We start from the raw sequence: 16,868 nt of genomic DNA on the forward strand, positions 1-16,868 counted from the left end.
GACATTTTGAGTAGTAAGGCTTTAGAGGATTTAGGTGATAAAAATGGAACTTCAGAGTCTCTGTGGCTAAGAGAATGGTTACCATAGAAATATTAAGGAGTATGGGGAGAGAACAAATAAATTTGATTTGGGATTGAAGTTTGAGGGGCTGATGATATCTATCTTCAAATAGATGTAAGAGAGATTGCAATTTGGGTGCTTGATATTTAGACTTGCTAGCCTGTGAAGACATGAGGTTTGGTTAGTAAATGAGAGTGAAATACAGAAAGTTGTCTGTACGTAGAAACTTGTGGAATATTTACTCCTTTTATTTTTTTTAAGATTTTATTTATTTATTAGACAGAGAGAGAGAGAGATCGCAAGCAGGCAGAGAGGCAGAGAGAGAGAGGGGAGGAAGGAGGCGCCTCGCTGAGCAGAGAGCCCGATGTGGGGCTTGATCCTAGACCCTGAGATCATGACCCAAGCCGAAGGCAGAGGCTTAACCCACTGAACCACCCAGGCGCCCCTATTTACACCCTTTAAAGCATAAGTCAAGCCAGAAGGAGTCAAAGTCATTACTATAGTGTTTCCCACAATCCTAGAAGACAGGAAAGAATAAAAACCATGGACTAATAGGTTAACACCAAAACTGGATAAAATCTTAACATTTCTTTAAATATCAGACTTCAGAATTTTAGAATTTAATTTCAAGGGATTATAGCAACTTCCAAAAAAGGGCAATAAAAGAAATAAAATTATACATGGGTTTGTTTCAAACGAACTTGTAAGTGAAACTCAACTGCTAGGTCACCTAACAAACAAGCAAAATACCTATTTCCCCCTCTCCGTACCAAAAACACATAAACATTTTAGAAAGGGGGACAGGAAAATGAATCACCGAAAAAACCACGTTTCGAATTTACAATTTTAAGGAAAAGGCATAATGTGGTTTGTTTATAAAAGCTTAGCTAATGAATTCACGAGAAGATGCTTTACGTCAAAGCTGCCATTTTCAGCATAATATGCACAAATGAGAATGGTTTTGACATATTATCAATATTGTAGTCTTATCAAAAGCAACATGCTAGAATGCATTTGTCTAAAATGGCATTGCCTCCTAATACGATTTTATTAAATCACAACACTCTAGGACTTAAACAGGTGCAAACTTAGAGATGGGCGAAGAGAAGCTCTTGACGGATAAAACCACTGAATTTTGTTCTGCTGATATTATGACCAGGCAGTGGGCACTGGACAAATTAAGATACACCTTTTTTTAAAGGCATATTCAATGGAGACCATTTTGCCTGTATCAGTTCTTCCAGTTGACTGAATTGTGCCCAGGTCCATTTACACAATAATGGTCATTGTTTAAATTGTTATTTTACAAGGTTAGTGATAATTGTGTTCACATAGAAAACACTCCTATCTCAGGTCACTACCTGGATAATGGCTGTTATGATAATAAAAGATCCAAATTACTCCTTTGATGACAGAGGATTTGGGTATAATATGAATGAGGTCATTGGTTCATTCTCCTAACTTTGCTTTATTCTATGCTAGGGTGGGTGGGTCTGCCCTATAGGCCGGCCAGCTGTCTCACAAATAGAAGTCACTTTCTCAAAGGCCTACCTGACATTCAGGGGCACAGAGAAGGCCTGCTCTGCAAAATAAAACTTCCCACTCATTGGTCAGCGTCTACAGTCTTCCTCCTCGAGGCTTTGAATCTTGAAAATCTCTCTTGTAATCAAATACTTTAAACAAGTGGAAAGTTCTATGAGAGGACAAGGATGGACCAGCTGTTTTGCTATAGTGAGTCAAGAGCGGTATGACAGAGGTGACCTTTTGATTAGAGAGCTAGTAGAGGTAAGGTTGTGGAGAAGTGTGCCAGTCGTTGAATTTGGGGCATTCTACTTCTGTTTCCTAGTTCCTCCATGGGGTACAGGTAGCAGAAGGGTAGAGGTTGGAAACTTTCAGCACAGAGGACAAAGTTAGAAATCTGTTAAAAAGATTTAAGACTTCTGGCTCACCAGACAATAGTCAAGACCTGCAGTTCAAGTACTGGATTCAACAAATACTTATAGGGTACTTTAAGTGGTACACATGGCTAGTGATTTTTAGCCATACCAAAATTTATAATCAAGACAGCGAAGTGGTTTTGTCTGTCACAAATACTTATATTATTATTAATGTTGTTAGCCAATTCTTTTCATTTTGAGAAAAAATAAACATTTTTCCCATTATTTCTAAGTTCACTGCCCACTTTTTTTTAAACCTGAAATCCATTTCTATTTATGATTACATTTAAACAATTTAGAAATGGAAAATATGACCATTTTATTTTTAAAAAAAGGGAAACTGCATATAAGGCTAATTTTAAAAAAATGAGGTAACCGTGCAATGCTAAATTAATTTTTTGAATTTCATTATAGAGATACATTTCACCATGGTTAAGGACTGAATATGTATCTTCCCCAAATTCATATATTGAAGCCCTAACCACCAATGTGAGGGTATTTGGAGGAGGGGTTTTGGGGAAGCAATTAGGATTATGAAGATGAATCCCCTTGCCCCATGACAGGATTGATGTCCTTTTAAGACAAAGAGACTAAAGCTTTCTCTGCCTTATGAAGATGTAGCAAGAAGGCAGTTGTCTGAAAGCTACAAAGAGGGTCCTCACCAATAACCAAGTCTACCCTCGCCTTCTTTTTGGACTTCCCAGCATCCACAACTGTGAGAAACAAGTGTCTGTTTAAGCCGCCCAGTCTACAGAATTTTGTTAGAGTAGCCCGAGCTAAGACAACCACCAATTAATAGAAAAGTACCCTTTTATTGAGAGGTAAGACAAGTGTATTTACAATATTCAATTTTTAGATCATATAATCTGACTGTGAGACTTTTTAAAGCAGCAAAATTACAATTTATAAGGGGAAAAGAAAAACATTGCAAGTATGTTTTTGTTACAGAAAATACATTTGAACAATGCCAGGTACACTTAAGGCTAAGTAGTATTAGACCTTTCCTCCATCTTCATAGCGATAATCAAAGTATATTTTTGTCACAAAGACAGAAGGCTAACTTTGGAAAGAAAGAAACTATATAATGTACAGTGCTTTCTGTCAGAAGACTAGTATGTTTAAAAACAGAGCCTCATCAGTGGTTCTGAGAAGAAATATACAATGCTGCCAAGCAGCCCCAAACTCACATTTGAAATTAACTGTGGACTCTTTGAAAACTGAAAACTGCTCTAGCCTCTCAATCTTACTAAGGACTGGGAGATTATCAAATCCTTTACACAACTTCTAATAACGATTCTGAAGCAAGATTTTGAAAAAGAGATCTGTTACAGTGCAAAGAACATTTTGATAGAAATTCATGTCTACAAAGGAGTTAAATAATACAGATGTTCCTTACATTAACAGATACAGTTCTTGTTCTAAAAAGATAGAATTATCTAGTCACTGAAAATAATATGGATCAGTCAAAAATATGTATAAGAGTCCTACAGGGCAACTTGTATAAGTCGATCCCCAAAATATGTATATATTTGACACTCTCCAAATGAGGATATTACTTTTTTGAAGAACATTAGACACAACACTAGATCTCTTATTATTCCATGAACTATTGAGGTAGGAGTCTCATTTCATCAATATCATCTAGTTTCACAGATTATGTCATAAGTCAAATGCCAGTACCAAAAGGCAGTAATCCACAAGACTGAACCATTGAACTATATACCAAGTCTTATCTTCTTTAGACAAGCAAGGATGGGTGTTCTCTGTGCATCAAGATTTAACTAAAAATAACATAAGCTGTGATATATTTTGTAGACCTGTTTGAAAGTAAAAATCACAAATTTCAGTTATGATTCTGTGCGTTAAAAAGCTATGCAACTGTTAAAAAAAAGTAAATAGTGCAATCATTAGTGGTAAAACAAGTAGTACTCTGTTAAAACGTGTTCTTACATCTACCAGAAAAGCAGCCACCTCAGAAAACTAATGAAGAAATGGCCATTGTTTCTTTCTGCCAGACAAGCATCAATGGTAGAAAAAAAAACACATTTTTTTAGTGTCATGTTTTTAAGAAACTATAGTCTGTTTAATTATAATAAACTAACTTTAGCATGTGAATTCAGATATTTTTCTCCATGAACTCAAGACAAAGAGTGATCTTATGAAGGATTCATCATGCATATTGATTTTGATGTCAGGAAAAAGCTAAAAATAAAGGAAAACTCAGCTTTACATGAAAAGCCCTTAACAAATGTAAATTTAACATTTTAACATGTTATATCTTAAACATTATCAATAGTTATTTAATTTATGAAAAGGAAAATGATAAAATCACTACAAAAGTAAAAAACAAAAACCAAAAAACAACAAAACACAAAAAAGAAAAACTACACCATGACGGAAAAATCCATTTGACTTGCATCATTTGGTATCTTAAATAAAAGACTATTCAATGAAAAAAGGTATGTAACAGACTACTTAATGGTTTTTGTTAGATGCTTACATGTAATGAAGGATACAGATAATTAGATCAGACTCTCAAGAAGTATGAGTAGTTCTGGAGTGTTTAGTTATAAAGAATGACCTTTGCATATTCTGTCAGTGAATATCTAGTTCAGATTTTCATCTGGCTTTAAAATATTAAGAATCAGAAGAACCACAAATGTTTTATTTTAACCATATGTTTACAAAAAAAAGTGATTAATACATCAAAACTGGGTTTTCCTTAGTTTTAATACATTAAATGACATAATCCAATCTAACTCATGCATCACTTTCAGACACACAGTGCAACTGGAAATACTTTTGCCACTCCAATGGATATTTCTAAAAAGCAAATGCCTACGGGTGCTCCTGCGCCTTCAAAAGAAGAAAAGAAACAGGCCCCACAGTTCTCCAAGGATGGCTGTGTTTCGCGTATTGTGGATAAACAATAAAAATCGCCTTCAAGAGTTTCAATAAGTATTGTAACATAGATTCATCTCCTTTAGTTTGCTTGCTGACTTCTTAGCTCACTTGATTAGAAGCCTGTTCTCATGGCTTCTTTGTTAACTGTTATTGGTACTCTGTAGACTACACGTTTTAAACTTCTGTAAAGAACATTACAAGCTATTTCATGTAATTTAATTTTGTGCTGAATATTCTTCAAAGGATTTTATAAATAATACAATATTTTAAATGAGTCTTCAATTCACTTGTTGTTATACCATATTGTTGCTTTCTCCAACTTTATCTACAAACTGCAAGGAGAAGAAAACAGGTAATTAAAAGAAAGCCCACAGCATTATAAAAACATTGTATCAACATTTTAAATGTTGATTAAAATACCCAGCTATATAAGATTCGTGGAAATTTAAGGTGTGACTGACAATGGTTAATCCAGTACTACTCACCACAATCTCCTGACATGTAAATGTGTATAAAAAAATTTTCTTTGCTAAGATTGTTTTTGCATGACATGTTATGCATATGACTTTAAGGGTACAACATGAGAAATGCAACACAATGAATAAAAAAATTGGATAAAATGAAGTTAACACTGCTAGCTTAACAAAAAATAAAAAAAATAAAATAAAAAGCTGAAATGTCAGCCATTCATGCATTAATGAACCCAATAAGATATTTCAACTGACCATTACTGAGGATCTCTTCTGGGCCTATGTAGTCTTTGAACAAACAGATTTAACTCCATTAAGTTCAGTAATTAACAACATCTATTGACTAAAAATACTTTAAATGTGTATTCTGGACTTCAGACTGAAAGTGGCAATGACATTAAAAATAGATGTAATGAGGCAAGCATAAATTTATAGTTACTGAATATAAATTTTAACACACGTTAATGTAAGTGGTTATTTACTTTGGCTACTCCACCCCAAATGTAAAGCAACTGGGCCTTCTTCAGCATTCCAGATGGTGATGCAAATATTAAAACAAAATAATTAGTGGAGACATATTAAAAGTTATGTAACCCAAGTGGTCATAATACTATCAAAATCTAGCAATCATTTAGCCCTTCCTTTCATTTCACTATTCACATTTTTACTGAACCATTTATTATAATGAAGTAATAATAATAGGAAACATAATTTATAGTACTGGCTGTCCACTTACGCAGATACTGAAGAATCCTTAAATTAAGGATATGAATAATGTTTACAACTGTATAACTAGAAGTTTCGGTAAATTCAAAAGCCATTGTAAAAATTCATAAGTAAAAATAACATTGACTACAGTATGAGTTTGGAGATTAATGTAAATGAAATCTGGACATAACCCCCTATCAGCCCAAATTCCAACATTTTGTATCATTATAAATAGGTGATTGGCACGTCAAAACTAAAAGCTGCTTTGAAAGTACCATGGATTCATTAGGATTTTAAAGCAAATTTAGGAGGAGAGAAAGCATAACGTTCTCTCCTCAAAGTAACTTCAAATATCTAGGTTGTCTAGGCTATAAGATTCTGACTATAAAATTGACTTGAGGTTGGAAATGAGATTTTGTCTTAAAGCAAAACCCATTCTTCAGTGGGTTTAGCTCTCTGAGAGAGAGCTACATCCTTTAGCTCTCTGAGAAACCAGTTAAGGCTACGGATTATCTCTCTACAAACATCTACAAACGTCTGTAAACAACTTTACGAAGTTGATGGCCCATCTTGAAGGAACAGATTTGAGGTCATTCAAACTGTGGAGAGAGCTGGAAACAGAATTTTATCATCTGACTTACAGTATAATTGTGATTGATTTAATTGTCTTAATGCACGCTATTTGGTGATACAGTCTAAGAAAGGAAATCTTATTAGAAATAATGATGTCCTGGGGTGCCTGGGTGGTTCAGTGGGTTAAGCCTCTGCCATCAGCTCAGGTCATGATTTCAGGGTCCTAGGATCGAGCCCTGCATCGGGTTCTCTGCTGAGCAGGGAGCCTGTTTCCCTCTCTCTCTCTGCCTGCCTCTCTGCCTACTTGTGATCTCTGTCTGCCGAATAAGTAAATAAAATCTTAAAAAAAAAAGAAAAAAGAAATAATGACGTCCTTTTTAAATAATGACTTCTAAGATTAGAAATCATATAAAGTACCGTGAACTCTCAGAGAAAGGTGGCATAGCATATCAGTCTGAGTTACATTTTAAAAAATCAAGAATATTAAAAATGGATATAGTGAAACAAAATTTCAGGTTTCTTACAGTTAGCAATGATTATTTTCTCTGGTATTCATGGTAACCATGATCTATGGTGATGTAACAATTTATATCATAATAAAAACTTATCAATCAGGTATTGATTATTGTATTCCTTGAGGAGCATCAAAGAGTATTATTTTGATGGTTTAAAAATTTTATTTTTAATACATGATAACTTACTGATCTAATTCCAGGTAAATTCAAGAGGGATCCAAGGACTGGCACTCTTCTAATAAAGCCAATGACCACAGGAAAAAAGCCCCTAGGAAGAAGGAAAAAATGGTTTTCAGAACTTACAGATTCTTATGACCAAAATCAACTGCTAACCAAGTAAAAAGAAAAGATCTAGTTAAACTTTTGAATGTTCTGGAGATTTCAAATTTCAAATGTTACCTTTAGTGGTAATGTTTCTTACCTCTCCCCAGATTTCATCTCTTTATTATACTTCTATAGTATTGTGCTTATACATCTGTAACACATTACTACTATACCCTGCTGGTCTTTTTATAGTCTATTTCCCATTATCAGAAATGAGACATTCTCTAAAGCAGATTTGATACTTACTTTGGTTTTATGTCTCCCGTGAATGACACAGTATTTGGCAGATAAGAAGACAAAGGATATGGTTCGCCTCCGAGGGGAGGCGAACCATAAGAGACTATGTACTCTGAAAAACAACCTGAGGGTTTTGAAGGGTCAGGGGTGGGAGGTTGGGGCAACCTGAGGGTTTTGAAGGGTCAGGGGTGGGAGGTTGGGGAACAGGTGGTGGGTAATGGGGAGGGCACGTTTTGCATGGAGCACTGGGTGTTGTGCAAAAAGAATGAATACTGTTACACTGAAAAAATAAATAAAATGAAAAAAAAAAAAAAGAAGACAAAGGATATATGTGTCTTGAATAAATAATTAAACCAACCTTATTTAAGAGGTATTTCCTCACATAGAATACTGTTGTTTATTCACTTAGTAACTAGCATTTGTAAAACACTGATCAAAATCTACCATACTGTGTTTGGTAAAAAAATTTTCTAATATGTGTATGTACTAAAAGAATTGTCATCCAGTGGCAGTAACTATGCAGTATCAGGTTCTATGAATTAAAATACTGTATGTATGTATGTATCACTGTTTAGTTGCTAAAAATAACAAAGTGCTTTAAATGCAAAGTGCCTTCAATAGAAAGATAATGCTTTAAATTCCCAATAAAAACCAATTTTATCATGTTGAAAATACAAGACAGTGACCCTACTGGCAATCATCTACATTTAATAAATATTTTTATAGTTGACTGAATTATCTAATAAGAGATTCAATAAAAGATTCAATGTAAAAAAAATCCATTTGAGAAAATTATGGTCTTTGTACTCATGCTGATGCAAATGTCTAGGTTTTTGTAATAATTAATTATCTGGTATACTAGTTTATTGAAAGAGAAAAAGTAAAATAAAATAATTGTCTTACCTGAACAAGAGAAAGAATCCATAGATTTCAAAGATCATGCCTATCAAAGGCCAACCAATAAGGACTACAAATACTCCACCCAGGAAAAATCCTGTAGCTTTCATTTTATGTTTTTGGAAGAAGAATCTGAATGTTCTTTCTAAACCAATGACAAAAGCCAAGCCAGCTACAAATAAAACCTAGAAGAGAAAGAAGATGCAAGATAGAAAAAGTAGTTAAACACACTGCATAAATTTGAAAAGCAAGGTCAAAGCAGCACATCTGGCTCTCAGTGGGGGCAACTGGCTGGAGGAAACTATGATGCACGCCAAGAGGCAGAATTAAGGAGTGGGCTAAGCATGGGAAAGCTGGAGTTGGATTCCACTCTTCTCAGTCCTCTTCTATCTTGATTAAATGGAGAAAAAGAATATCAAAGAAAGATCAGATGTTACCAAAAGGCAGGTGCATATGCAGTGGTTTCCCAGATAAGCGAGATGGAGAGGGCTTTAGTTAAGCTGAGGAGTGGCAGAGCAAAAGAGGAAGGCAGCCTATAAACATGCCACCCGGAAATACACTTCACCATGGGCTACAGGAGTTCCTGTGGATGGGAGAAATACTGACATGGCCAAGCTGATAGAGGAAACCATGCAAAGCCAGGAAGAAGATTTTAGTCTTACTTATCTCAGAATCTATGGTGGCAGCAGAAATAAAAATTAAGCTGATGTTCTCAAATATACACATATTTTGTATGTTTTCAGATAGCGAGCAAAAATGGTCATCTATTAAAAGCTTGCTTTTCCCCAGGTTTTAACCCTAATACTTGCTTTTGTAACTATCTTTAATGTTTGAGCCTAAACAGTTAAGCTTCATATTCTAAACAGTTAAACTTCATATTCTCAGAGAGCAATGGTGCTTATATTATTAACTAAAACATCAATTTTGAATAGTTTTGTTAACCTTATATTTTCTAATTTCCAATTAAAAGCTCTATGATAATGTATACTTCGAAGATATTTAACACTATTCAGTAACTTTGTTGTCTTCTTAAAAGGGTTATGATTTATTTCTAGAACTCCTGCACAACCTTCACACATGGACAACAAAGTACACATTCCAAATAAACAATACACATACTTTTCTCAGCAAATCAACTCTTAATATACAGGTATATTAAGAGGTTTAAGTGGTTTTTAAAAAAATCTGTTTATTTTATGCTACTGAACCAAATGTTTCAAGTCATATGTTCTAAGTTAGACATATTAATAAATTTACCAAGATATGGGGGCTACCAAGTCATCTACTTTGAACTCTTATCTAAAGGCAGCCTTGATTTAATCTATTGTATATTACATATCAAACACTCAACAGGGTAGTCATTCAAAAACCTCTTTAAAAATGAAATCTTGCCATTTGCAACGACGTGGATGGAACTAGAGGGTATTATGCTTAGCGAAATAAGTCAATTGGAGAAAGATAACTATCATATGATCTCCCTGATATGAGAAAGTGGAGATGCAATGTGGGCGGTTTGGGGAGTAGGAAGGGAGGGAGACAAACCATGAGAGACTCTTAATCTCACAAAACAAACTGAGGGTTGCCAGGGGGAGCGGGGGAGGGAGAGGGTGTTGGGGTTATGGACATTGGGGAGGGTACCTGTACCCCTGGGGCTAATAATACATTATATGTTTATAAAAAAATAAAACAAATAAATAAAAAAAAAACTCTTTAAGTGTTTATCTTTTATTTAAACAGGTTTTGTTGGTTTGTTTTGTTTTTACAGATTTTATTTATATGAGAGAGAGAGAGAGCACAAGCAGGGGGAGGAACAGGCAGAGTGAGAGGGAGAAGCAAGCTTCCCACTGAGCAGGGAACCCCTGATGTGGGGTCCATTCCAGGAACCTGAGATAATGACCTGAGCCAAAGGCAGGTGCTTAATCAACTTAGCCACCCAGGTCGAAACAGGTTTTATTACTAAGGCAAACAGAGAAGACAATAGGAATCTTAACATGAGTAACAGTGAATTATTTCCCCCAAAATTTAATAGCAGGCAATAATTCATTTGTAATTCAAGTTTCCTTTTGACTTCAGTTAAAATATATGTTGAAAAACTCACATTTCCAATAGCCAGTAGAGCTTTGTCAAAAAAGAGAATCATTCCAAAGAACAGGAAAAACACTCCAAATCCTGTTAATCCCATTCCAATTTCTGCAATATAAGTTATATAGTTAAGGGCAGAGAAAAATATAAGTTACGTTAAGATCCCCGTAAACTTAGAAAATTTTTCAGTTTTTCTTTTGGCTGATATAAGAAAGTAGTTCTCAGCATTGCAGGTTAACTTTATGACATTCATTAAGATCTATAATAGATTAAACTAATAGCAGCAAATAACCTCAAAATTTAAGATATAAATGGAAATCTCTAATCCTTACATGACAGATAGCACTTCTCACAAACATACGCATGACAGAGAAAGATCGTCACGATTCTAAACCTTTGATTATATACTTTTTCCCTCCCGAGAACGCCTCTGGCATCAAACATAACTATATGGGTTTTCTTTTACTATTTATCTCCTTTCATATTCTAGGACTATTACTTATATGCACAATATCTACAGTTACCTCCTTCCCCTCTTAAATTAATCCCTTCTTTAACCTAGTAGAAATGCTATCATAGGTCAGCACAATATACTTCACTCCACGACACACTGCTTCTCACAAGGGCAGGATTTTGAGAAGCACATGGTTGTCTCCTCAAAAGTTAATTTTCAGGACGTAGGCATCAATTTTAACTTCTTGATGATATGTTTTTATCGTCTATAAATTATCTAACCCATGAATACATTCACACAATTAGTGTCTAAGTACTAATATCAGCTCTCCAAACGTTTCAAAGAACAGTTTTACTTAATATTAATGTGCTGGGGTTTTATTCTTTTCATTCAAAAACAAAGAATCAACTCCTAGATGACAGCATCTCTTCTAGGTATGGAGTGTATAGTGGTGATCGAAGTGTAAGCATTGAAGTTTATGTTCATCCTTATATAAAACCAATGATTTTATTACCTTTACATTCTCTTGGCCTTATCTTTTTATTCTGAGGATTCTTAACTTTCTAAGATTATAGTTGTCCTTTTCTGTTAATGCTAAAAGCCTAAGCCACTAAGTCACCTCTTTGATCATTTTAGTTTTGATTTCAGGAAATACTTACCAAATCTTATTTTATCCAGATATATACTATCTACATGAAATAATGAAACAGAGCAGAAACCACCATATTTTTAGAAACCCAATTTTAAATACACTATTTATGGTTTCTGATCTGTTACTTAACTTTTTGGCTTTGGCTCCAGAAAGCCAAGATCTAGGTCACAGCTACGCAAAAAAAATTTTAAGCCATGTAAAATGTCCTTGTAAAATGACAGAGTTGAACACTTCTATCATTTATTTTTCTACATCCCCGACCTCCTCAATTTACAGTTAACTACTGCCTTCCATTCCAAAAACCTTTTCCCCCAAAGTTAGCCTAAAAGAATTCAGGTACTGGTATATAAATATATATATTTATATATAAATATAAATATTATAAGTGTATTCAACAGACAAAGATAAGTGTACTCAACAGACAAAACCCTACGAAAATGTGAGGCTAATGCTTTTATGCTTAAATCCCTTAAGAGAACTGACCAAAATGACCGTTGAGCTGTGATAATTTACTGGAAGAAAATATGGACAAAAGAACAAGTAAAATTCCATTGTATAACTTTTTAGTAGTTAGGATTTAGTCACTGGCAGTTGAGTGATTTAAATAGGACTAATTTCTACCTTTTCATAAATTATCCTAATGATTACATGAAAACTTTGAGGTTTTTTTTTTTTTTTTTTTTTTTTTTTCCAAGAGTTTATTTTAGAGAGAGAGAGAGGGAGGGAGACAGCCTGGATGGGAGGAGGGGCAGAGAGGCAAAGAATCTCACACAGACTCTGTGCTGAGTGGGGAGCCTGACGAAGGGCTCAATCTCATGACACTGAGATCATGACGTGAGCTGAAATCAAGAGTTGGATGTTTAAGGGACTGGGCCATGCAGGCACCCCCAAATTTTTGAGATATTTGTTATCAGACAGGAAATTATATGGAAGTACACTTGCTATGTACTGAGAATTTGCCATGAATTATCCATGATGGGGCACTTTACATACTTTATATTACTTAATCCTTCCCATACTACTGCAAGGTGGGTGAGATTACATCCTTTTAGAAATGGAGGAAATTGAGGTTTGGAGAAACAACTTTGTTTGCCCAGAGTCACACTTCTGGTTGAGGATTTTAACTCAGTCCCTATGCTGAACTATTACATCATACTGCTTCTTATTCTTTTTTTTTTTTTTTTTTTAGGTTAAATATGTTTGATTAAATGAAACTCAAGGGCACTGAAGCATACTGGACATCTGGGGGAAGCACCGTTAGGTGATTCAAGTTTAAAAGGATTAGTTGTTATCTAACAACCAAGTAGGTATTAGTAGAAGTATTAAAAATTGACTGCAGTGAAAAAGACAGTATCTGGATATGGTTTCACATTCACTGCAATGTTTATACAAATATGTTGCAATTCCTTTAACAAAGCTGTGAGGTGAAAAGTAGCACCAGCCCCATATTTCACAGACTCAGAGATTTGTAACTTATCCTTGCTCATAAAATCAGCAAATGTATGTATGTGTATGCATGGTGGGGAGCGGCACAGCGGCTGGACAGGAAGAGTGGTGGTTGTGGGGAGTCAGGCTAGAATTCAAACTCAGTTTTTGGACTGGACAGCTTACAACTGTAACATGGGCACCACAACATTTGTACTATTTCATCCAGTGTAAGCCCAGGAAGAGACAGTTGCCTGTAACATATTTGCCAGAACTCGCACTGGCATGATGTTGCCAAGTATTTCCTGGTCTAAGGGGGCCAAAAGTCTCTAACTGGACTCACTGTGCCCTTTTTCATCTCCCGAATTCCCATTTTCCCTGTCTATGCATTCATAAGCAAAGCCCTACACAGAGTTGCCTGCTCAGCACCAGAATCATACCCAGTAAAATAAATTTAATTTTCTCTGGCGCAATTATCAAACCTGCATTCCTTTTGCCTATTTATGAGAACATTTTTCTTAAAAGAACAATTTGCTAAAAGCAGTTTAATACAATTTGTCTAAAATGAAAAAAAAATCTTTTTGTGGAAATTTTACAAGGAAAGATGCTTAATCCAATAGCAATGACTGTTAGCATTTTGATATCTTAGTTGAAAATTTTAATATTAGCTTTCTCTTTCCTACTATGTGTTTTAAAAAACAGAAAATTTCATAATAAAGAACTGGACTGAATATCAACCAAGCTGAACAACTCAACTGAACATCATGGTAGAATTCCACGCAAAGTGACATAATGAAGTAAAGATCTAGAGGCAGCATGGGAACTAGGCTACTGTCCCCCTCAATAAATCTTGTGTTTTTATGGAGGGGGGTGGGGAGAGTGTTATTACAGAATCCCTTAAAACAATTATGAATTGCTTTTTTTTTTTTTTTTTTTCTGTTCAGTGCTTGGTCACTCTCTTCCAGAACCAGAGTCCCAGAATAATCTTGGTAAATCACTTGAATGATGGTCAATTTCTGTAGTTAAACACACACACACACAAACACCATTTGAAATCCAAAGAGCTTTTGGTTCACTAACCATTTAGTGTTCCAATCCACTGTCCTACCAAAACATTTGGCAAATAAGAAACAAAAAAACATAATTTCATCTTCTTCATTGCTTTAATGGAGGAGGATGCTCCCTATTCTGCCCACATTCCAATCCAATCCCTTTGTTCTGGATTTTGGAAGAATGTAAATCAGGCACTTGTCCCTATAAGAAGTCTTTAACAGAAGAAAATCTCTATGCAAAGGATACATAGTTCATATTTTTAATCTATGTAATAATCAGACTCAGAAAGGAGAAGTAATAATACTTCACAGATAGATAAGCTGTGTAAAGATTAAGTACTTTCTCTAATTAGTAGAATTAGAAGTAAGTTTTAGCAATTTATGGATACAATTCTAATTTTCTTGGACAACCTAATTTTAAGTTTGGGTTTCAATCGAGAGAAATAGGATGCTATCACAAAGACAATAGACTCTGAATAATCCTACACAATCTCTCAAAAAAATCAATGCATAATTTTATAGATAAATACCTAATGTTGTATCTATTTTTGCTATGAAAGAGCCACAGTATTCCAGGACAGCTCTCAAATAAATTTTATACCCGGTTTTCTTAGATGCTAGTAGGGTCAAGTGGACACAAAGGTTTCTGAGCCAGCAGACCTGGGATCAAGTTTTCTTTCTGTCATTTTCCTTATGACCATACAATGAATTTCTTTTCAGCATCTTTTAATTTATAAAAGAGCTATACTTCTTCCTGCCTTATAGGGCTCTTATAAAAAAGTAATGGTTTATATTGAAGCACTTGGTAAAATGAAAGAAGATGCCTTCATACAATTGCTAGTTCCTATTATAACAGTAAAAGAAAGAAAGAAAGAAAGAAAGAAAGAAAGAAAGAAAGAAAGGGACTTTATGTGTTTTCTGATCAGAACAGGCCAACAGACCAAAACGGGTACCCTTCCTAGGCCAGTGCAGGTGGCTCCAAAGTGCAGACCCATCCAACCACAGGAATGAGAAGAGCCTGACTGGGTTGGTAGAGTATATGAGACCTGAGAAGTTCTGTCAAGTTCAAGTCAGCCATGACTTCCACCCAAACCTTAAGACTCCACTTTAAAGTAGGGTATTTACAATGAAATTCTATTTATTTATTTATTTATTTTTAAAAAAGATTTTATTTATTTACTTGACAGACAGAGATCAAAAGTAGGCAGAGAGGCAGGCGGAGAGACAAAAGGAAGCAGGCTCCCCGCAGAGCAGAGAGCCCGATGCCGATGCCGGGCTGGATCCCAGGGCCCTGGGATCATGACCTGAGACAAAGGCAGAGGCTTTAACCCACTGAGCCACCCAGGCGCCCCTGAAATTCTATTTTTAACAGACTATTTAGTTCTTAAAATCCTGAAAATCAAACTAAGTTAAGCAGAATAATAAATGAAGATCATAGCAGATAAAGCAATGTGAGACAAAAAGACTATCAGATCATTAAAGGATAGGACCCACACGGTTGGGCAGATATGTAAATATGAAAATGATTAAGGTTGACAAAAGGGTAGAAATAAGAGTGTTATAACGAAAGAAACGGAAACAGATAAAACGCTAACCTTAGACATAAGCTAGGCCTTGAGAACTCTGTGGTAGGCAGAAAGAGATGCTAAAATAATAAAACAAGCCACAAAGCACAATACACAATATTAAGGAAAGAAATCGTTTCACTGAACACAAGGTGGCTTTTTTACTACAGTGGAAACATTAGGTGGTAGAAGAGTGAAGTCGTTTCAAGGAATCTTTGGAAGGTCGTTTCCAGAGGTGGCGAAAGGCGAAATACTCGAAATATTTAAGTGTGACCATATATACATATATATGTGTATGTATTTAAAAGACCCAAACCTATACTAGGTGACACTTAAAATACCGCCTCCTGAACAACCGGCCAGTAAAGGACCCCCAGCCTGTTATGTGCACAAATATTCCCAAGTGTGAACCACGGGCACCGCGCATCAAACTTTCTCTTGTGACCACCTGCAGGAACAAAGCCCCCATCTCACTGGGAGTGAGAACAGCGGGACCCTGGTGCAAGGCTCAACAAAGACTTCTCCCTCCCCAGATCCCACTGACCCTCCTCCCACGTCGGCCACTGCAAATCCAGCTCCCGCCCCCTCAAGGCACCCCTCCTAGTCCCGCATCCCTTGCTCAGTCCCGCAGGCCGCCGCCCCCAACACGGAGCTTCATTCATTGACCCGGAGAGAGGGGCTGGGGGAGACGAGCTCAAGGAACGGGTGTAAGAGGATCCGGGGCAAGTCCTTACTCTGGGTGTCTGTTAAGGAGATCATGGCTGCGGTAGTGAGGGCAGCGGCTACCGGACCTCTGGGCGCCCAGGGCGTGAAGCAAAGTCGGGAGAAAAGAAGCCGGGAAACAGCCCAGGGGAGAGCCGCCACGTCTTCCGGAAACACGCAGCCTCCCCCACCCCAGCTTCAAGAACGCTTCCCATTGGTTAAGCCCGCCCCCAATGTGAACCAATCATCCGTAGTCTTGTTCGATGACGCACATAGTGGTTGCCCCTCTTCACCAATTAGAGAAGGGAGTC

At 36.0% G+C, this 16,868-nt stretch overlaps 1 protein-coding gene across 1 annotated transcript; it reads right to left on the reverse strand.

Annotated features, from left to right (window-relative positions):
• Positions 1-2,789: 2,789 nt before the first annotated feature.
• On the reverse strand, positions 2,790-16,729 carry GOLT1B (golgi transport 1B). Its single transcript, XM_046013942.1, has 5 exons — positions 16,590-16,729; positions 10,724-10,815; positions 8,632-8,810; positions 7,354-7,435; positions 2,790-5,233 (listed from the first exon to the last, which is right to left on the reverse strand). The coding sequence occupies exons 1-5, from the start codon at positions 16,612-16,614 to the stop codon at positions 5,195-5,197; spliced, it is 417 nt and encodes a 138-aa protein (XP_045869898.1). The 5' UTR covers positions 16,615-16,729; the 3' UTR covers positions 2,790-5,194.
• Between the last annotated feature and the right edge of the window lie 139 nt (positions 16,730-16,868).

The sequence above is a fragment of the Meles meles genome, chromosome 7 (assembly GCF_922984935.1).
Source record: "Meles meles chromosome 7, mMelMel3.1 paternal haplotype, whole genome shotgun sequence".
Taxonomy (NCBI): domain Eukaryota; kingdom Metazoa; phylum Chordata; class Mammalia; order Carnivora; family Mustelidae; genus Meles; species Meles meles.